Genomic DNA, 23620 nt, shown 5'->3' with positions numbered 1-23620 from the left:
GGAGGTAAACAGAAATCAGCAACTCATTTCATGGGGAGTTTGTTTGCATGTCACCATCAGCAACTTCTGCACATTTTTGATCATTTTAAGCAAATCAAAATTTGACTGAATGATGGAGGTCCACAAAATCATTTCAAATACTTCTGATGGTATCAAATCTAAGCTCTCTCCTCTCTGAGCCCTCCTCAAGTCGTCTTCTTCATTATCTGGACTAATCAGTGTGATATTTTGCTTTCAGATTATATTTTGAATCCTTGTCACTTCAGGAGGTGCACACACACATCATGTTGTGCCTTTAAAATGCATCAAATCACCAGGATTGTCTTGTTTTAATTCCATTCTTTTGGATTAAATTGGATTTCTTTGGGAAATGAACGGACGAGGGGAGAGGAGAAGTGAGTGGGAGGGACGATGGTCTAAAATCACGGCTCAACCCACAGCTCAGTCAGTTTCACTCGACTTGTCTCCTGTTAAATTTAATTAGAGCAGAGGCACACTTTCCTCAGATCAGCAGGTGTTGGCCGCCTGTGTACCTGCGTGGGTAGAAAGAGAGGTGAGGATTTCATTTTGTCTTGTGGAAATGTTCATCTTCGACTGTCATGACTCATCCTGACTGAAGATTTCTCCGACATCATTAGTCATCCTAACATCAGAAGAGCCACGCTTGTAAGAGAACAGGGAATAGAGACAAAAGGAGACAAAGAACGACATGAAGGGGATTTTTTTTTCTGTCTGTAAAAGACTAACAGAGATAATGAGAGTGACACAGCCCTGTTAAACTTGAAGATAGGAGTTTAAAGCTAAGGAAGAAAATATGTGAAAATGAGCACAAACACAGCAGCGACCGCCTGAGTATTGAAAACACACTGCATCGCTGAGTGAGGCTCAGTGTAACTTTAATCGAGTGATAAAAGACAGAGAAAAGCACGCTGGATTAAAAACAACAGCAAAACAGAAACTTTATTGGTCACATTAACAAGATCATACTTAAAAATCAACTGATCAGTATCATCATTACATACAGGATATGGCTCCTCAGTATGTACAAGAACAAGGCATCAGACCATCGCTGCGTCACACACGGATAACATGCAGATTGGTCTCCTGCTCAAACCCACAGAGCAGCGTCTTTGAAAACCATAGAGATGACAGAGAGTGTTTAATTAATCTCCAGAGTGAGAATGGATTTCACCAGATCAATCGGGGGAACATTTAAAACTCCACATTCATCCTCATTTGATGTCAAATTACACGTGTTTTAGAAGAAAGTTTCACAGCATCAATTCGCTGTACGTGATGAGGATTTTAAAGGTCTACAAATGGCAAATAACAGTGACCGTGCAGAATGATTCCAACAATATTATGTAGTTATACAACAAGTCACTGTGCTCTTCACAAAATACACCACCGAGCAAGCCAGGTGTCATGAAATCACTCCAGCCAGCGATTGTTCTTGTATGAGATACAAAGATGGTAAACATCTGCAACCCAACACTTATAATCAATATAAGTTGATGCTCTTTACGCTTTGTAGGACTGATGTTGTCATGATAACATATCAGATATAAATCATATAGCATGTTACACAAAACAAGGTTATCACTCATTTTTATTCAACAGTTCTTAGAGCAGAGGGTTCTACATGAAACGTGACATAAAAGAAAATATGGCAGGAATATTAAGCTGAAAAACAGCCTCATCAAGGGGAAGAAAATTAATTTGAATCAGGGGAGCTGCGTATTGTGGTCCCTGTTTGGATTTACAGATCTATATAAGAAAAAGAAAAAAAAATGGTGTCATAAGTAGTCCAAACAGAGTGAATATAGACCGAACATCTGTACTCAGCCATGATGTAAATACACCAAACCCCGATATATTAGAGTTTTGCAGATGATATGACCACAGAAGAAGAATACTTTAGGTCTAATTAAGGGTCAATAAAGTGGCAAATGACCATTAAAACAAAGCAACATAAAGCGTTTGATTATTAAACAAATTTTTGCCAAGATTTCATGTCTTAGATCTCAGTATTTCAAAATGTGATTGTGAAGAAAAGGAGAATTTATTGATCAAACAAAAAATAAAAAAGACGAGAATCATTTATTTTGCTCCAAAAGAGCCTGGTTTAAGTAACTCAGAGCAAAGAGTTTCGTCACTTCTTTTGTCTAATATTGCAATAAATATTGTACATTCGATCAAATAACAACTGATATTTATATAATTCTCTGCAACTCTGTGAACATTTGTTTCCTCTTAGTAACTTTTCAGTGGAAAACATTTTCATGGATTTATCATTCAAGGAAAACACCTTAAAATCAAAGTGATGAATCCCTTTAATGAGCCATATTCTGTGCTAAATGTCTCATATACTGATGGCAACATCTCTGATATACAAACAGACACAACATTCTTTTTTTTTTTTTTTACACTTCATAGACTTAAATATCTATTATTTCATTCTGGTTTCTTAAAGCAATATTTCACTTGGATGGAATATTTTACCTAGACTTGATGTATAAATTCATGAACAGTCGGCTGCTTACAGAGGCCGCCCCGGGACATCTGTCAATCTCTTGTTTTTAATTCTAAGCTGAAGGCTGAAAATGTTGCTGTTAATGCCTCTTCACAGCAGAAGTGAAGAGTGTCAGATTCAGATTTGTGGCGTTAACTGCAGATCTGCAGATCTCGTTGAGCGTTGAGAATTGAAAGATAAATAAAGGTTTGTTCATGACTGTTGAGACGCCTCCGAAAATCATTCCTCATCTGTGAAATATCACTTTATCTAAATAAATATACATCTATTCATTTTGCACATTCAAGACAGAACTTAAGAAGAAGAACAGGAATGTTTATACAGCTTTTTTTCATTGTAACTGCACGGAAACTTGTGGCTATTTCCACTAAACTGCTTCACGAAAGAATGACAGATTGGATGATGGTGCGTGACAACGCTGCAATGCGCCACCTCCTGCATTACGGCATTGATTTCTACATTCATTGAGTCTCTGAGTAAGATGCTACTGCTGTGTGTTACATTTGTGCAGACTGCGTGAGGTGGATAAATGGCAGCGTCCAGCTACGACCAGGAAAGACCTTTCAGTGGGCGGTTTGCCTGAGCTGAACACAACAGGAGCGTTTCCACTGTAAACTCTTTATTTTCACACGGCTTTTGTGGGGTTATATTTTTCCAGGGGGCTGTCGCCACAATGACCTCTACTGAATTTTCTCTGAGGCGGCGAGATGTGTCGTGATTAATGAGACTGAACTCAGGATCACAACCTCTCACTCTGCTGAAGCGTCCTTGAGTTTTGTCCTGAATCCCAAGCAGCTGTGCTGAAGCTCACCACCGACAAGTGAGAGTTTAATCTTAGTTTGGATGCTTGTAAACCCAATCCACAGCTGTAGCAGCAGAAACTGTGGTTATTTCACTTTTAAACAACTTAAAATGCTAAATGAAATGCTTATGAACCTCTCTCACTTGGTTTTCTTTACATACTGTCAATTTAACATGTTGGATGACAGGATGATGTGATGCAATTTACCACGAGGGACTTAACAGGCAGCCTTAAAGTGAATAAAACCCCTTAACCCCACATTCTTTTCATTTACACCAAACATAAAGACACCGAACACATGTTCTTTAATTCAATGTGACCAGTATTTCAAGAGATATAATATAAATATTTATTATTAATCCTGATAGGTACAGTTTCTGTACATTTATGTTCACATTACTAATAATAACCTCCAATGTATTTCTGTAAGTTTCTGATTTTAGGTCTTTATGTTTTAATCCCTATATTTACCCATTATACACATAAATATACACTGCTCAAACTTTTGTTATGAGAAGATGTATAGCTGAGACATAAAAGGACCAGTTTGTCTCCTCATATGAAAACCAAATGAAACTTGAATTTAAAATCTAACCACTCAGCTAAATTTGGATCTTTTGGATGAATTAGGGCTTTGGTTCTTTGGAATAATTCACATAGAAATTGTCCTAAAAATGTGCCATTAATTCCAACAAAGGCTAACTGTGAAGCTCCTAATCTGGAGGAAAGCAGATGTTTAAGGAGACTTGAAGCTTTGTCTCCTTGTCTGTGTCCTCACAAGGACTTTCTGTGACATCCGAGAACTGCTCCAGCACCAGTCCTCGATATAAATAGACTTTCTGTGGTAACAGAGTCATTGTACTGCATAGAGAATAAAGATTGATTTACTTTGTGTCATTGGACGAAGTGTTCGTGTTCAGCCTGACATTCAAACTCGTCAAAGAGGATCTGAAACATAGTTCAGGTGTTTTCACTGACACTGTTTGTTCCAATTAATAATAAACATCCATTTATGTTTTTGACTTTGAGCTCATTTTTCACCCTTTACGGGACGATCGGTGCTGTAGGAATACTGCCAGGGCAAAATCACATCTAACAGATGCATGCAACCTTTATATGTTTACTGTTTTCCCCTCTAACACACTAATTCCAGTTCACTAACAGTTCCTGTCCATCCTTATGTATGAACTGTATGAAAATGCACCGTGGAAATAAGGAATAAAGAACAAAACCACTCACAAAATCCTGGGTTCAGGGTGATAACTTACGTTGATTATATGGGTCGTCTTTTACTGAAAAACATACTGACTTCACACTCCTTAAAGGCACTATTTTAGGAGCCATTTGCAGATGTATCTTAATAAAGACAAACTTAATCTGAGCATGAGAAACCAAACGTGTTTGCATGGCTAAACTGTAACAACACAAACACTTTGACATACAATGCAGCTAGGTTTCATCACATTAGAGTCAAGAACTCTTAATAATCCCTTTGAATTAGACTTTTAGCTTCTGCTGCAGTACAGGTCTCCAGAGGACTCATATCATCATGGAAAATATAATTAGCTACTTAATTCTGATATATTCTATTTCATATTAAGCAACCCAGCAGCACATGAAGTAAACTAGCTCTTATACCAGAGCTGATATGTACACTAATAAATACATAGTTGTAATACAATATTATATGATTTTCAGAAAAGTTGTGACTAATTATATTTAGTTAAACTCAAATACCTTTAATTTCAATTTCACTTAAACAATACAACTCTGAAAAAGGAAATTTGTGAAACAAAATTATGAAACGTAAGTATTGATTTGTGTTCTGAAGTTTTAATTTCTTAAATTTTTTGTGCAAAGGGCACTTTAATAGTGGTATACATGAATATACTCCTGCAGTATTGTATTAAAATGGTCACTGAAAGGATGATTATGAGCTTTAACAGTAAATAGATTCTCCATTTGAAGGTCAGACCATGCATGCACATGTCTTTGAAGCAACTGAAGCATCATATGAGGTGGAAATGGGAAAAGAGGGGACATTTTTTAACATAAAACAAAACCCTTTCACTTAACTAGCTCAGTATGATGATTTTATTTTCTGATTTAGTTTTTTTTTAATCATCAGTTTTCAGGATGTAATGTTTGTGTAAGGATTGTGCATCAGGATGGTTGCCACGGCAGCGTGGGAAGACCTTGCATCATACGGAGAACAGTACTGTCAGTATGTGAGCCAACGCACTTCTTTTGCATCTGGAGGGTAATTTATTTAAAGAGTTGATTGCTTCTTTTCGATTTTTTCCATTCGATTGTATTTTTTGTTTTGCTTGCCGTTCCAGAACTGAGAGCACCAAATAAAACCAATTACATGTTTTCAATGATCAGTGTCTCAGTAAAAAAATTTGCTTCTTTTCATTACTGCTTAATGGTGGTGAAAAGTGATTAATTGTGGGGTGATTAAATCCATTCATGGATAAAGATGGAGGTAGAAATCAAGCTAGAGTGCATGCGTATAATTTTCCAGTGGCTGAGGTGTAGACAAGAGAAAAATATGTACGCATGGCTTTATGAATGTGGTGAAAATAGTCTGTATGCCTATTCCTGCCTACAGCTTTGTGCATCTTGCCCCTGGAAACCCATTTTACACCCATTTTGATGCATTTAGCTGTATGATAAATGTGGGAGATGAAGCACTTGTGCTCCCTGGTTATTTATCTCATCTTAACAGTCGAGATCAAACTTTTTGCAGCCTTTGTGCAGCTTCCAGGTCACATTCCTCCCTTCTGTGTTAGTTTCAGCACCAAATTGCTGCAAACATTTTCAAGAAATTTTACAAAAAGCCTAAATTTTGACAGAATTGTCCTGTAGAAAATAACGAAACAGCCAGTTTAAAACACATCCAAGTTTCAGGAAGAGAGGTGACTTTGCTGGAATAAAGGTCATTTTAGTAATTATTACTGGCAGTTAAAGGTTAATGAGCAGGGCAGAGAATATCAGAACCCTCCAACAGTCTGAATGGGGCTTTTGATACGTAAAATCAGGGGGGATTCCACTTTAAGAGTGCAGCTCTTTCATAAACTGTCTATCCATGCAGCTTAACTAAAAGCCTGTTTCATCCACCTCTGTGTATCCAACCTGTGTGTAGCGAACCATCGGCAACAATCATTCCTTCTATCATTCTGTGCCTCTGCAGCTGCGTTGTTTCCCCCCTAATGAGGATCTCCAGGCACAGCAGATTGAATCTCTTCCTCTCCTTACAAGAATCAACATCAGGCTTCACGCTTGTTAAAAGCTTAAGCTGAGCGATGTCTGTTCCTTCTTGCTGAGAGGTGAGCAGCGAGACCTGAGTGTCTCATTAAACAACTTCGGTTCATGCGCTGGCACTCCACATCTTCCACATTACGTGCTGAAAATCCACCTCTTCAACAATCACCTCACGTCATCCAGCAGCATCCCACCGCCTCACCCACATCTTCCTCGCCCTCTCAGAAGAAGATCTTCAGCCTCTGCTTCTTTGTGTAAATCTCTGCTTCTGCGTGACCACCCTTAAAATGTCTTTGACTCCTAACTTCAGGCTGAATGTGTGCTTTACTCTGAATAACAGGCTTAAACTTAGTCTCTGTGTATTTCTGTCTCAGTGAAATCAGAGCACTTTTAGGGGGGGATGGGTCTGCTGATAATGTTTGATTTTCATGCAACACATCGACATTAACAGACTGAAACATGATCCTGCCGGCGATATTTCCTAACATAACTCACTGCTGTTTGTCATTGGCTCCCCTGTTGTTCCAAAAACAATTCAAAGTGCTTTTGTTACCACAAATGCACTAATTGTACTTACACCATCCTGCTGTGACAAATGCTCATTAAAGCACCAATTTTGTAATCGGTAAATATAGTCCCTAATAAATGTAGTGTTTTAGCAAATTACTGAGCCTCTGAAGGTTTTTTTTAAGGCTAATAGCCATTAACCCTTATTAGTCTGTGATATAAATGTCAGAGAAGACATGCTGCCTTTGTGGACTGATAATAAGCTCGGTAAATCTCAAAACCCACCACAAACACAAAAGACATCTTTTACACAAATATAAACTATGCAAATTGATGTAAAAATGATTTCTTTGTGTGATTTAATTGCTGAAAAATCAACAAAACATGCAATTAAATTGAATTAACCTACAGTTCATCACCTAGAGTAACCCTGCAGGAACAAATCTAAAATTTATGAGATTATTATAGAATATGGATTTACCTGAAAGCAACAATTCATCAGATAAATCTGTAAAAAACTTGACTTTCACATATTTCCTTGTAAAATTTGGTTTCTTATAAAATAACCTGACTTTTCAAGCTGCCTGCAATGTACCTTAAAGACAAATTATTTAGATTATTTACATGTTTCAGCCAGAAAATGAGTAAAATTTATAATTGCAGGGATTCACTTACAGCTATTCATTAATGTGTGTTTCACTGCTATGAATACCAGCAGAACCCCTCTTATGATGGATCTTTGTTGCATCATGAGCGAATTTTCTCTGAGTCTGTTAGTCTCAAAATATCTTGTCTGGCAGAGGCCAAAAAGTCCAAAAAGTTTGAGTGAGCCCACAGTTTTCTCCCCGTTTCAGTCACATTGAAGTCGGTGTGATAGTATGAATGTATCCTGATGGAGACGGTCAGAAATAGAAGCATACTGGTCGTTTGCTTCTGCAGGTCAAAACGACCTGAAATTACTTTCAAAGAATATGCTGCCTCTAGTGGTCATACGAGAAACTGCACACGAGCTGTAAAAAGGTCCCTCATAAAGGTAACAGTTGCGTTGTTGAAGTATTTTACCACCAACCATGATTGTTTTCCATTCCCAACCAAGTAGTTTTGATTTCTGACCATAATTATGTGACGTTTCTTGCCTAAACCCAACCAGGAAGTGACCAAAGACTTTTGAAGAGACGATACTTTACATGACGTTGTTATTGGTCATATATGAACAAACAATCTGTAGGGTTTCAGTCGGTGGACTTGTTGCCTAAACGTGGAGTCGAAGAGGCCGTGAAAAACATCTTCAACTGAAATATATTACTATGACATTAATGCTGGGTTTCATAGAGATAAATAAAGCATCATTGGTGTTTCTAGCCTATTTCCCAACTGACCACGAGACAAACTGTATGTTAACATACATGCTGTACTCAGAAAATGTCCAATTTGGAACTACTAAGTAGGAAAAGCAATAAACTCTGAACACTGAAATCTACTATACATATGATGTGTTTTTAATAAAGTGACAAATAAATTATCTTTAGCATTTCTAATTATGGGCTAAATTGAATATTCCCAGTTTCGTGTTTCCCAGATTTAAAGATTTTCTTTTCCAGACATGAGAGTAAACTGAGCATCTCTATGCATTACAATATGAAATGTTCACAGCTGCCATCTTGAGTTGTCGTAGATTTTGCCACCATTGTTTACCCTCCTTTAACATAATGAGAGATCTGAAAGTCGTTTCTTACTCAAGGACACTTCAGCAGAGACCGACTGTTCAGCTACTAAACAGAAAATATGGAGCAAAACAGGCAAATATGGAGGATGTCTGCTCCTTATGATGTCTTTTAACACCTTTAATGAACTCTCTGCTCACTGGTTGTCTTTGAGTATTATCACCAAGGCATGAATTGAGTCATGTGAGATTAAAATGCAAAGATTACTTCATTTGCGAAGCTCCCAAATTCACTGGTTCCATCTGCAAATTGTAGATGATTGTTGATATTTTTCTGATTTCACATGACTTCATGAATCTTGATCTTTGAGTTTGGGACTAATGATCTGACAAAATGTAAGTTTAAATGTGTCAGTTTGTCATAGAGCAGAATCAGCTTCAAATAAAAGCTAAAAACTGCCGTTGTCTGCATTTACTTATTTTATTGCCTTTATCTCAAGATCACAAGTTGATTAGTCTGTTATCTCAAGGCAACCGTTTTTAACCTGTTTCACTAACACAAAGAGGCTTGGGTTCTTGAGATCACAAGTGTTTACTGTGTCAACACTAAATTCAGTTTAATAAATGTCTGCTCTTGAGCATAGATTGTGGCATCTGTGGGTGCAGAGAAGCGTTTAATCAACTCCATCATCCTTCAGCCAGTAGCTGCTGCTCAGAATGCTGGAAAACAAACACTACAATGCCAAACTAATGAAGTATTTCAACCAGTTATCTCAAGTTATCTCAAGATAGCTGGGCCTGTTTTGTTTTCCAAGATAGATGTTGTTATATCTTTATTATCATGATCGAGCAAGCCTTGTCATCTCGAGATAATGACATAAATAAGCTGTTATCACAACAGAAACAGCTTCATTATCTTAAGATAATGAGATAATTAACTTGTGGTCTTCTGATGAAGATATTTTTGGCTTTTGTTCGAACTTTACTTGACTGAACGAACAAAATATATGAACCTACTTACTACAGAACAGTCGAGATAATGACATAATGAACCGGCTATACCGACAAAATAAGCTCTGTTATTTCGGAATAACGAGATAATTAACTTGTGATCTGGAGATAATGATGTTTACAAATTACTTCTGTAGTTTCTCGATCAGTTTTTAGGGAAAATAACTTTCAAACAGCCCTAAAATCAACAAATAATTTAGGATATTCTATCATCCTCGAGCTCTTTGATATTTCTGAAAACACAAATGTACAGCTCCTTTCTTTTTCCTGTCACAGCTGTACGTTCAACGAGTCGGTTAAGTTGCTACTGAGCTCATTGAGCTGCTCACAGAGAGGAAAACGAGGTTTTTCCAGTTTTGCATACCTGTGCTGTGTATTTGGTTTCTGAGCCTGTTGGTCCTCTGTGAGTAATATTTACAGTCTGTTGGTTCTATGGATTAAAACTGTGGAGCGTACTTCAGCAAACAGCTTGAGATTTGCAGGCGTATTACTGCACGTTAGACTCAAAATGTCCCCACAAGGCGCGAGCTGCAAACTGGCCTGTGAGGACACTCGGGTGTGTGTGTGTGTGTGTGTGTGTGTGTGTGGCTACATTACCCTTGGTTAACTGGCTCACTATACACACTGGAATACATTAGTATAATAACATTAGTGTATACACAATTTACAGTGTGTTTACTCATTAAGGCATATTGCACCCTTACATGACATAAATAACATCAGTTTATATATAGTACAGATAAGCAGGTGCTGAGTCATTAAAGGTTCATTCCACTCAAAACCAGCTTCTTGTCCAAACTACATTAAGAGCCTTAAAATGAGTAATCTTTTTTTAATGTTAAGTCCAACTCCGTTATACCCATTCTGATTATAATCAGTGGTGGTGTGTAACTATATTTACTGATGCACCGTACTTAAGTACAGGTTGATTTACTTTAATTTAGGGGGAAGCTGCACAATATTCATGACAACTGGGGTTCCTTTTTCAATTGAAAGGCACAAAAACAAGATAGGAGTAAAAGTACATTTCAAAGCCACAAAGTTGATGGATTTAAATTATTTTAAACGTGAAGACTTGTTTGTTTCAGTCGATAATCTGGAGGTGTGGATTGTTGGTTTAATAAAGCAAACACCATGAAGGTGTCACTTTAAACGTGGGCTAACTGTGATAACATTTCTCAAAAAAATAACAATTAGCTGCAGATTTTTACAAGAAAGTTAGAAAATTATGTCAAAATCAGTCATCTACAAAAGCAAAAAGCCAATCATCAATAATATATAACAGGAACAGTCACAGGGGTTAAGATTCTTCACTTCCTCCACCTCTGATTATAATTACGGCTCCATCTGTACATGTTTATTAATGAAGTTGGACTTTTTAAAGTTTTCTTACAGCAGCAGCAACCTGCATGTAGCACGGGTTGTTTTTCATGTTTGATTTGATCAAAATACCAATTTTAACTTTGAGAGAAGCATCTGCTGAAGGTGATGCTGACACAAAGGTCGATTTGTAAACACGAGGCAACACTTTTGGCTGATGCAGCGCGAGACGCTGGATGTGTGATACGAATATCTTTTTGCACCGTTTGATTTTCTTTAAAGCAACATTTCATGTATTAAAGTTATGTTAAATTTACTTCTGGTTCTCAGCCACAAGCAGAGAAAACCCATTTTCTTGCCAAATATTCTTGCAAAATGACAGTTTTTAGTCTGTAATTTACCTTCAAACACATGTGTGATCCTTGATAAGTTACTCAACATCAAGGCAGCAGAAATAAGGCTGGAAAAGAAGATGCTGGGATGAGAACAGCTCATGTTTCCCCTTAATCTTGTTTCCACTCTGATAAAACAGATATCATTTGGATCCAAGACTCGGTAAATCTCTGAAAGAGTTAAGAAAAGCAGCAGGACAACAATCAGCACTGTCGAACAACATCAGATCAGTTCAGTATATAGAAGTGCTCTTGGGCTGCAGATGCAATGCTTTACAAGTATAACGGTGGCTAATTTCACTTCAGCTGTTTGAAGTCAAACTGCTTTCAAATTTGCCACAAGTTAACGTTGCATTAGGCAACGTTTTTGACCACAATGAGGCATTAAGAGTCAACATATTCAGCCCAGTCTGTCAAGATGGGCAGATTTGTCCAAAACGTAGTGGAAACACAATACAGATGCCGTACCTGTGAGATGGCAACGTTTTTTTTAAAATCATCTGTTGTTTTAGCATTCAGGCGACAGCGTGCAACAAAAGTTAGATGTTGGACAATATTGGGTTGGACGTTTCTGAATTTGGTTTTCTTGTGTTAGTGTTTGTGGTGTGTGCCACCATCCACCCCTCTCACCTCCTAAGCTTTTTCTAACATCTAATAGTATTGTAACATCACATTTGTGACAGAATCTAAATGTAAAAATGTTCCAATTTTCAAAACATTTTTTTTGTTTGATGGTATAAAGTAACAGAAAACGCAGTGTGATCGATGTAGTTATTACACATTTAACATTTTTCCCTTATTTGTTTCTCTTACTCGTTGTTTACAAAAATAACAAACAAAACATTCTAGAGAGTTTCTCGTTAACCTCACAAAACACTGAACAAAAATCTAAAATACACAGAAATAAAGAACATTCTGGGTGAGTCCAGTGGTTATAACCTGGAAATGGTCAGCTGTGTCTGTGGGTCTTGGCTCCAGCTCAGTGATTCTACATCTGGCTGCAACTTTAGTGTTTTACTTATTCTTCAAAAAGGTGGAGAAGAGGGTGCAGAAAGCTTTTAAACAACTTGCACAGCATCAAAGTTGGAGACAAATAACGGGTAAAGATAGTGGCGTATTTCTAAACTTATGAGCTGAAAGACATAAAAAAACAGACACAAAGAGGGTGATTACAGGATTTAGAGTCATCCTGTGGGCACAAAAATATGCTTAAAACTATGCTATTGGAAAGAAAGAATACCATTAACATAATCTAAACTGAAAATATTGAGGATAAAGCCTCTCTGTTTTGAGAAAAAGAACCATCTGAGAAGCTACTTATCCACATTTCATCATATACTTTATAAGAGCAGTTGAGCTCGACTATGCAGTGAACGTGCAGCCGGAGAACCAAAGCAATGACCTACAAGAAGCCAAAAGATACCACGAGAAGCACTTTTAATGTCACTGAATCACAAATGCTGCTTAATGCAAGTTGTCTGCTTTTTGTTTGGATCCCTTCACATCTGTACGGTTTATGTCCTCCACAGCTGCTCTTTTGTTGCTGGTGGTGAAGGTAAATGTTGCTTTAAAAGTGTCGCCTCTGTTTACTTGTGTGAAAGCAATCAACTTGCCTTCCATCACGCTTTATTAGACCAAAAAGTATGCTGTATTTAGTTTCTAGAAGCTGTAAGATCTACTTGATCTGTGGCGCTATGCACAGCAGCATGATATATACAAATATATACTGTGTGTTAAGGTTAATCTTGTGATAAGGGTTTAAATGTTGAGCATCTTTCGAGCATCAATCTTAAACTTTCATGTGTCGCTCTCTGTGGTGCTTTTCACGGTAATGTGCTTTCTATTGTTCAACAGTCTCTGATTAAGATACTAGGATTTAATAAGGAGACTCTTATTTTTGACATCCAACCATTCATCTCCAAATGTGCGGTTATCCTCAGCACCACAGGCTTACCTCTCTCTTCTTGCACCGGATCAAGCCCTCTTTTGTAAAGTCATACATCCCTTATGATTGATTAGAATAAATATCTCTTAAGCTCAGTTTACATTCATCCCATCTGGGATGCTGGGATAAGGCTGGGTCACTCCGGTGGAGAGAATCGTGCTTAAGATGTGCTTCTCCTGTCGGCAGAGATGAAGGGCCTGCATCTCTGTGCATCCCCATAATGCAACTGGGCATTTGCTCATTTGAAGGCGACACATCTGCAGAGTAAACGTGTGGTAGAGTTAGACTCCACATGAAGCAGCAGCAGCAGGATACCTGCTTGGTCCTGGTTCTGATTTGGAGTCCCGGCTTGACTCTGGCTGTAGGTTATTCTGCGTCTCTGTGCGTTCCACCAAAAACTCCTCACCTCCATCCCCGCTGTCCCCTCCTCCTGCCTCTCCGGTTGCCAGCTGCTTCATCCTCAGGTTTATGGAGCCATAAGTCCTCTTGGGTCGAACGAACGCCGCCCTGCGTCGGTACATCTCTCCCCGGCAGATGGACACCATGAGCAGCACAGAAAGGAACATTCCCCCCAGGGTCAGCAGGCCTAGACCCGCAATGATGCACTTGTCTAGATGGGAGCCCAGCTGGGCGTAGTACATCTCCAGTTTCTCCATCTGGCGCGCTGACACGGAGTCTGGGTCCACTTTGGCTTCCCTGGGGATGGTGTAGGCGATGACCACCAGGACGATCCCGCTCACCAGGAACACCAACGCCAAGATGAAGCCATAGTCCGCAGAGTGGTCATCAGCAGGGCTGAATGCTGTGTAGTCCTGACCATCCTCCTGCCCTCCACCTCCTCCTCCACCTTCCTCCTCATCGCAGGACTGCGGAGAGACCTCCTGATGGTGCTGCTGAAGAGAAGAAGAGGGAAAGAAAAAGAATAAAAGAAGGAAGGGAAAGGAAAGAAAGAAATAAAAAGCAAATCAGGTAAAGAGAGAAGCAACATTGAAGGAAGAAAGAAGAGAAAGAAGCATGAAAAGGGTGAAGGAGGGAAAAAGGAGCGATGAATACGAGAAGGAAGGGAAAATGAAAAGGAAACGGATAGATGGAAGTATGTGAAGAAAACAGATAAAAAGAAAGAAAGGCAAAAGATGAAGGAAAAAAGAAATGATGAATGAAATGTAAACACCAAGAAGCGAGAAAGAAAACAATCAAGAAAGAAAGAAAGGATTGATCGACAGAAAGCAGGAAGAAAAGTCATGAAAGATAAAAAGTTTGAAAGAAGAAAGGCAAGAGAAACAGAAAAGAAAGAGCAGAAGACATGGAGGAAAGAAGGAAATGTAGAACAAAGAAAGAAAAGGAAGGAGGAATAACACAAATGAAAGAAAGTTGAAAGTAGAAATAAATGAAGTCGTTCAGTATTTCTTCAACACAGAGATGCAAAACCTCCATTTTATCAGAGAAACAGGGTTTCTTTGTATTAATCATGAAGAGGCAGAAAAGTTACATGTCTGGAATCATTTTACAACTTTGAAGGTAGAAAATGATTCATTCATCATTTCTGGTAATATTTTGATAAGAATCATCAGTTACAGAAAATTCCCGATAAGTCGTAAGTGGCTGTATGTCTTCCTCTTTGGCTGTAATTCAGGGCTTTGGCAGCCCGTTAGCTGCCTGTTAGCTGCCTGTTTGCTGCCTGTTTGCTGCCTGTTTGCTGCCTGTTTGCTGCCTGTTTGCTCTGTTCTGTTTGCTCTGTTCTGTTTGTCCTGCCTGTGCTGTGTTTAACTTGGCATTCAGTGGAAGCTGATATTTGAGATTTGGGACTGCCTGCGGCGCGGAGTCATTGAGCGTCGTTCTATATTCACAGCTATCTTTTTGAAAGTACACAAAACTATTACTGATGATCTCTGCACTGGTTTAGGATATTCCATGTTATTGAAAAGAAATTTGAGGGTAAAATGGCTCTTGGAACAAAGTCATGAAGCCCAAACACAGAGCTTAAAGGATGTAAACATCACACGCACATAAATCTGCGTGACTCAGGCTAAATGGATGCTGGTGGTGCTTTGTAATTGGAAGCATGGATGGGTGTCTGAGCTGGCCAACAGCGCTCTGACTCAGGGGCACAAACAGGACCAGAGCCCCAATTAAAATGGATCAATAACATTTCTTGATGGAAAAGTGATTACATTTTTTTTTTTAAAAGACTACAAGCATATTTAAAGCAACAACAAAGAGACCAAACAATCGCTAAGTGATGGAAAAACAACCACATGCCATAAATATACTGTAAAATGACAATAAACACAGTGACAACAAAGGACATGAAACAAAAAGCTGCTAAATGGACAGCATAAAACATGCAAATCGACCTCATAAAGAGACACTATGGACAAAAAGATGCAACAGAAATACAAAAGGATGATAAATTACATCAAATAAATGCAAAAAAATCAACAGAAACAATGTACAATGATGTAAAAAAATCCAAACCAGTGGCAGAAGACACCAAACTACAATGTTTAAATGCTAACCTCGTGTACCATGACAAATTGACCAAACTGAATTCACTTCCACTTTCTTTTGGAAGCAGCCATCTGTTAACTCATCAGTCTTTCTCCCTGCTGGAACGTTAAGCTACATTAGCTTTGAGTAAAATAAAATCGAACCTTGGATTTCTGGTCAAACTGATGGCCTCCTTTAATCACAAAAAATACTTTTGAGGATGCAGCTAACTGCTGGCCAACAGATAAAATCTTTTTCATTTAATTTCTAACTTTAGTGCCACGAAACTGAATAAATCAAGGCGAAAATGGTCACAGCGCCTGCCGCATTTATCAGAAATTACAGCTACTGTGAGCACACAGTAGAAGACAGCATCTCTCTGGGACAATGGCAGACTTGGTATCTCCCACCACACTGGTTCTAAAAATAAATCAGTCACAGAGTATGGTGAGAAATCACCAGATCCCAACACTGTGCTTCACAAAGAAGGTATTTCAGACAAGCCCAATGAGTTTGTGTGCATGGCTTTAGGTTTCACAGGTAAAAGCACACATGTTGCAGCAGGTCATAATGGCTAAAGCATGTAAGCCTTCCAGCTCATTAAAAGGACAATAAATTAAGAAATTAAACATTTTGGGATACAAAATGGGTGCTACAGGCACTTTTGATCCCTTTTGTCTGCTTCACAATCTGTTTTTGGCAAAGGTTGGTGAATCAGAATATTTTCCATTCATGACTAACACTGCTTTCTGCCCCTGAGGTGCACGTCTACCTCCTAAAAACCTGCCAACAGACTGCTATCTTTGCACACTTGTGCACCGACTTCAAAATCTGATTTATCAATAAACTGTAAATCCTTATTCAGCTGGTTAGATCATACACAAATATTTCAAGGAATTTGTAATGGTACATTAAAAATTATAATAAACAACCCTCTTTGTGTGTAATTTACCTAAAGAATGACCAGCAGTTTATGATAATAAAAGTCAGTTAGGAAATGAAAGCACCGCCCACATAACCTCACTGACCTTACTGTTGCCGGACGTTGAGCCTGGCGGATAACTTGCCGACACAGCCGGGCCTTGTTGCTCCTGCAGGTGGTTCTGCTCCTCGTCCTGCTGGTAGGAGGCGTTCTCAAAGCCCCGGGCGGCGTAGCCTGCCGCCGGCGTTGGAGACGGGCCTCTCCGGCCTCCTCGCAGCTCCCGGAGCTCGACAGCGTTCAGAGACGACTCCATCGACACGTGCTCATGTCTTCACCAAACCACCGCTCTGCTTTGTCCTCACTAGATGAGTAGATCCCAACAATGATGGAAGGCACAAGAAAATGATCCTGTAGCCTTATACAGTGGGTTTAAAAAAAATTGTGACTCACAAAATAAGGTAAAATAACATTTCTTAGCTATAGTGTCTGTTGTAAAGCGTGAGCTGATTGTAAGTGGATTTTATGTAATAAAGATCACATTAGCCATTAATATTCATCATGTACATAAACGATATGGAGCCTCATTGTTTTTATCAATCAGTTTAGGGCTTAAGTTATATTTTAAGGCTATTGCAGATATTTAGTCTATTAATTGTGCTTTAGGCTAAAAAAATTAAAACTGAACCACTCGGAATGTGGTGGTTTATTTCCTATTGAAACATTACTCACAAGGAACATTTTTCTGTTGTAAAGATGTCCGAAAAATCCGGTGAAAACCAGTTAAAATGCAGTTATGATATTAAATTTTAGAAGGGTTAGGGTTTAAGGTTTTTAAGGTTAGAGTTTTTAAATTTATAAAGCCTTTGTAGGTAAATAAGACGACAAGGAATCTCTTTAAAGTTGTATTACACAGGTGGTTAAGTCCCAGTGAAATTTAGATTTCATCCTCACTAACCTGAACATTTCCCATTTCATTCACAGTGGGAGGCATTTGGTTACAGAAACTTTAATTTAATGGCAATTTATTCATCTGCTTTAAAATGTAGTGGCTTTTACTTATTTACTGGCTTTTAAAACAGCATGAGGGCTTATTATCTTTGGGAAAAAAGCTGTAAAAAGAGGCTTTTTTATTGGGGGAAGGTCTAATGGTGTAAAAAGCTCCATGTTGATGTAACTCGTTATAGAGCTCTATAAAGAATCTTACTAAAGTGCTGCAAAAAGCTTAATTTTTTTTATTGGAGTAAATAAGTGGCTTTTTAATGATCAATGACAGAGAGGCATGAAAAGCGCTGTGTTTTATGCATTTTTTCAGATATTTAATGTGAATTCTGTAAAGATAGATAGAGGCAAATTACGGCACTTTTTGCTTTCCAGTGTCAGCCACTGAGCATGAAACTCACAGATGTTCTCACACTGAATTTATTTGGATTTAAACTAAAATCAAATCCAAAACTGGGTCAAAATTGAGTTTTTTCACAGACCACTTGATTACATTGATTTAACATTTACAAGTAATCCATCTATCATTGGGATTTATTGTAAGAAAACAATGATTCAAATCAATTTTCTCCCCCCACGCTCATGATACAGATAGCTACAAATAACTGTACAATTAGCACACAGATACAGCTTAAGATGTTAAGTTTATTTCCTACAGCACGTCTTCTTACGTGTTCCAACGTGATGACTTACGTTTTCCATTCTCCTGAATAAGACCCCATGGGTCCTATGTTCATGCAGCCAGATACGACCTATTAGTGAAAGAATACGTGACCTCTAGTGGTCGTAACTGCATGTGAATTGCAAAAAAAAAAAATGGCATCCATGAGGGTGAAGGTCGTGTTTGACAAACGATGCATTCAAGCCCTTAATCATGTTCTGATTCTAACAAAGTGGTTTCTGTGACAAAATCTCTTTGTAACGTGTTGTGTTTACATGTAACCAAGGCAACCAGCAAATGGCAGTCATGAAGGTAATGGTGACATTGTAACAGCTGCCATATGTTGGTCTTCAAGTCGCATCATGAACACATGACTGATTAAAAAAGCACAGCATGCATAGTACCATCCAAACCCAACCCAACCCACATCCTGATCAGAATTTTATGGCTTCTTAAGGGAAAAACACGAGAATGATATTTGCTCTCCTGTCATTTGAAGCCACAATACTGGAACGTTATTATGAGTCTTCTTTAAGGATTTTAACAGACGACCTATACGGTCATTGCAAGTGGAGGACTTGATGTGATCTGAAACACAAATGCTTACAAGGAGGGTGGAGAGCATGGCTGGAGGTGCTCATCTACAGACCTTTGTGACCTTTGTGACCTTTGTGAATGCTGTCATACAAGTGATTACTTGTGTCATGTTTGAGACTCACTGTACTTTTTACATTGTATATAGTTAGGGTCAGGCGTTAAAATGACCTGGTTGTGGTTATCATTCATGTGCATGGTTAGGTCTAAATGCTACAAAATACCTGGTTAGACACGTACAGTTAAGAGGCTTTTGCATTTTCAGATTCATACGTCGTCAATTTACAGCAATGTACTGTGACACTATTATGTTTTGAAGAGGTGGATAAACGTAAGAATTAAACAACTTCTGGTGAGACTGGGCTGTATATGTTTGAGCTTACCGGCTGCATGCTAGGTTTATAATTCTATTACTGAAGATGCACATTCTGCCTTTAGAGCGGTTGAGACTATAACTTTTTCATGCAGCTGCTCCTGTAGATCCTGAATATTCTGATGGCAGCACTCAGCCTGTTTACTTCCATATTAATGACATTTGGTATATAACGTTTGATGTGATGGAATTACACTTTGGTGTTTTCAACTGGTAATTAATTATCAATCAATAAAGTCTACATTTTCAGCAAAAAAGAACTGAACAAAAGAAGTTTGTGCTTTTGTCACGTGTTGCTGTTGTAGCTACATTTTAAAAAAGCAAAAATAGTTCCTAGTTGTGCAGTCTGAATGTTAGCTGGCTGTCAACCTGCTCTTTATTGTGCTTGAGTGAAAAAGAAGCAGCTCAGTACTGTGTTTCTTCCACTGCTGAGAGTTTATAAGACATACTGGTCTTTGTCTGTCAAAAAACATGCAGTTTTGTTACGCTTGTTGGGTTTTTCCTTCCTGTTGTCTCAACACAACCAGCAGGCATGAACATCACACACAGAATCGCAGGTGTCTCACCTTGGCGGTTACTTATTTCCATATTCTCCTCCTCGCATCGCCCTAGGTGCTGTCACTTCCTGTTGAGACAAATGGTGAGTTAAAATTGGATGCCGAGTCTTGAACAGACTGAACAAAGAGGGATGTTTAGTCTGACTTTGTGGAGGAACACGGAAACAGATCCTGAGCCAAGACTGAAAAGCATCCCTTACAAACACTTTCCACAAAGATGCTCAGGGTCCAGTCATGGAGCTGCAGAGAGGGCAAATTTAATAAACTTGCTCATTGAGATGATTAACACCTCAAAGTGCTGGTGTGATCCTCATCAGGCAGCAGTCAGAAGTCCAATCTACAATACAAGGCAGCAATCTCATCCCCCTGACCTCACCCACCCGTTTAATCCAGCCTGATGTGCGATTTCACATGTTAATAATGTTTTATATCCTCCGGAAAAACGACACTGTACAATTTTGTGTCTACAGCCAATTAATCTCCTGGAGGTAGCCCACTGACACACTTCCCATTTATCATTATTTCAAGCGCCTGCGGCACAAGGAGCCCTAGTGCCTATGAGCAAGCCGTCCTTGCACCTTGTGGTGAGCGGCTGTTACCATCATCGTGACCTTGTGATGCACCAAACTACTAAAATATGGATCACAACACGGTGCATATATGTGTGTGAATGTGTGTGTGTGCAGAGATAATATCAGCATGAGTCGGGGAAGATAAGCACCACACCGACTGACACGCTATTCATTAACCCGACCAGTGGGCAGATAACACGGGGACAGAGGGGGGAGAGTCCGAGTCAACGGATGATCGTCTTCAGAGGGAAATTATGCAACCAACGACATAAGTACTGATTTCTCCGGAGGGAAACACCGGGGCTGGATTGGGTATCCAGGCAGGCGAACAGGGAGCATCCACCCCGCTCTGCATTTCAATAATCATCGCCGAAAGCATCAGCAGAGATACCGACGAGTGGCAGACTGGATGAGGAAAGAGATCGAAATGACAGCTTGTTCTTACCTGGTGCTGATGACCGGGCGGGAATCAGGCGGCTGTGGACATCATCGCATCCGGAGAGATGGATGCTGCTGGATGATGAGTGAGAAGGATGGAGAGAGGGGCTGACACTGACCATGCGCAAAACCAGCCCGTGGTTTTCTGGCTGGTGTCAGAGGAGCTGCTTGTGGAGTCACAGGAACCTTTTGACTTTATGGCTTTTGACCTACGTCGTTAATATTTTCTAATGTTGGGAGGCTGTAGCGCCCCCAATTCCAAAATGAATAACGATGGTGTGAAATGTGTGAAATTACTTCCCTACCCCCCCCCCCCCCCCCCACCCCACCACCACCCCCACCCCCCACCCCAACCAAACCACTGATTGTTAAGCTACATGCAATTAGGTTAATTCGCCTAAACTGTTTAAATCGTTATTAAAAAGGGAGCTAGTTGGACAAAACTGTCTTTTAATATGGAAGTCTTTGTTACATAGATGCTGCGTACTTTCGTCCTAAATTATGTTTTATTCCTATGAACACTATCCTCATTTTTTGTAATCACTTTAGAAATAATCTATGACTCTCATATTTGAATTTGCTTATTTTATGGGCTTTTATTCTGATGGATTACAGATGAAAAACAATCTAAAGTAATACATTAATCTTTTAAATCCCTGATTCCATTTACAACGATATAGAACCTGATGAAAAAAAGAACTGCAGATGGCTTCTTCATTCAATGGTCTGAGGTTCCCAGCTCATATTTTTCATTTTTTTTCTCTTAGAATTACATAATAATACACAACTGTCAACACACAATTATTACTGATGAAGTTACAGCCACTTTTCTCAGACAGGGTGACTCAGAGTTTAGCCGGTTTAGGGGAGGGGTTTTACAGTTTTATGGCCACAGTTTGGGTAAAGTAAATGGAGGTATACCATAAACCATACCTCATAATATACTCACTTCAATATACCCATGATTTAGTAATAACCTGAGACACCAGATGATTTATTTGAGTTTAACAGGAGTTGAAAATGGCACGTACTTTAGAAAATAATTAGTATCTGGATAACACATCAGTCTGCCAAAGTCAAGAATCGTTCCCTCAGCCAAGAACTTCAAAGACTTCCCTTGAATAAGGCAATGGATGAGGAATAACTTGCAGCTCTGAATCTGCTCTGTATGCAGTGTTTGTCTGGTTCATCTTGGTCTTTCTCTTTCCTTTCGTGGAGGTATCAAATCCCTCCTGGGTGTATAAGCTCAAATAGACTCGATAGGGCAAAGGTGCCATGTAGATGCTCCAAATCTTACTGTTAAAACAGTAAAAGCAAAGTGTAAATGTATAATAATACAGCCAAATTCCAAATAAAGCTGCTTTCATTCACGTTTTTCTGTGTTTTTTGACTGAATATAAACCCATTCTGACTGTGTATCTGCCCTTGGTTTCTTAAAGCCCTGCAGACTGTTTCTCTGCTCTAATAAAATCCTGATGTTACAACATCTGTGCAGTGAATTCAGCTGCACTTACATGTACGATGATCCCCCACAGAGAAAGTTAGAAGCAGCACAGTGTTTTCTCATGAAGTCCACAGCTTTGTGGGTATACTCAATAATTCAGTTCCACTCCCATGCATGTAAACTGCAAAAGGACGGTGGTTAGTTAAATGGCCAAGTTGATCTGGAACCGTAGCTCACGTGCTGGAGCTGAACGCTTGGTACTGGTTCAACACACTTGGATCTGTGCATGTAACCATGGTGATTATATAGCTTTGTGACGCTGATCTTCTGGACTGGGGAAAAGATGCATAGGTCGGGAATTGAACCAGTGATATATCTCTTTAAGCCTTTCATTGACTTTGAGAACGCTTTAAGACCAGGTTCTACGTATTTTGTGAATACCGGACCATTTCTACGGACCGTTGGCTCCCTCCAATCTCACAGTGACAGTTGTGCTCATATGGTCAGAGCTGCCTAAGTTCAGAATGGGTATTGGACTTGCTGTGGTGAGGAAGGTCATCCAGCACAGAAATCAGTAGTTTCAATCTTTGCAGATGATGAAGTCTTTCTGGCACCATTGCAGGAGGGTCTCCATCGCTCTCTTGAATGGTTTGTAATGAGGGGGGTGTGACTATAATATGGATCAGAACCTCCAGATCTGAGACAGCTTGTCTATGTCTTTAAACTTTGAGTAATGACTGAAGAACACAACCACAATTATTAAAATGATTCTTTCTGCAGAATAGCAGTTTATTATGCAAGATTAGGCAGCATAATGAGGGGAGCCAGTTTAGATGATTAAAGAACCTAACATGGATGTCTCCTAGATGTCTCGTTTAGATGCCAGCTGAGTGGAGGCAGTGGAGTCGGCCTTGGATTCTTATGGGGGATTATTCCTCCAAGCTGGCCTGGGTGCTGCTGACGGATAACTGGAGGAAGCTGCTAAGACAGCAAGGCTGGGGCTCCTTTGCTTCCCCTCAAACTAACGCAATGCTAAAATGAAATATGGCAGATAGACGGAGGGCCAGAAGGATGAACAGATGAACAAACATCAGACCTAAAACCACAAATGTTTTTAATTCAAGCAAAGGTCGTGA

At 39.2% G+C, this 23620-nt stretch overlaps 2 protein-coding genes across 2 annotated transcripts in view; one reads left to right on the top strand and one right to left on the bottom strand.

Annotated features, from left to right (window-relative positions):
• gmppb (GDP-mannose pyrophosphorylase B) overlaps positions 1-23620 on the top strand; it is a 336004-nt gene that overhangs the window by 57166 nt on the left and 255218 nt on the right. The window lies entirely within an intron of this gene.
• Positions 935-21159, bottom strand: tmem74b (transmembrane protein 74B). Its single transcript, XM_072381483.1, has 4 exons — positions 21048-21159; positions 20040-20098; positions 16953-17207; positions 935-14330 (listed from the first exon to the last, which is right to left on the bottom strand). The coding sequence occupies exons 3-4, from the start codon at positions 17157-17159 to the stop codon at positions 13719-13721; spliced, it is 819 nt and encodes a 272-aa protein (XP_072237584.1). The 5' UTR covers positions 17160-17207; positions 20040-20098; positions 21048-21159; the 3' UTR covers positions 935-13718.

The sequence above is a fragment of the Leuresthes tenuis genome, unplaced genomic scaffold (assembly GCF_036924035.1).
Source record: "Leuresthes tenuis unplaced genomic scaffold, fLeuTen1.0.hap1 SCAF_3, whole genome shotgun sequence".
Classification (NCBI taxonomy): domain Eukaryota; kingdom Metazoa; phylum Chordata; class Actinopteri; order Atheriniformes; family Atherinopsidae; genus Leuresthes; species Leuresthes tenuis.
This window is presented reverse-complemented; position numbering and strand designations above follow the sequence as displayed.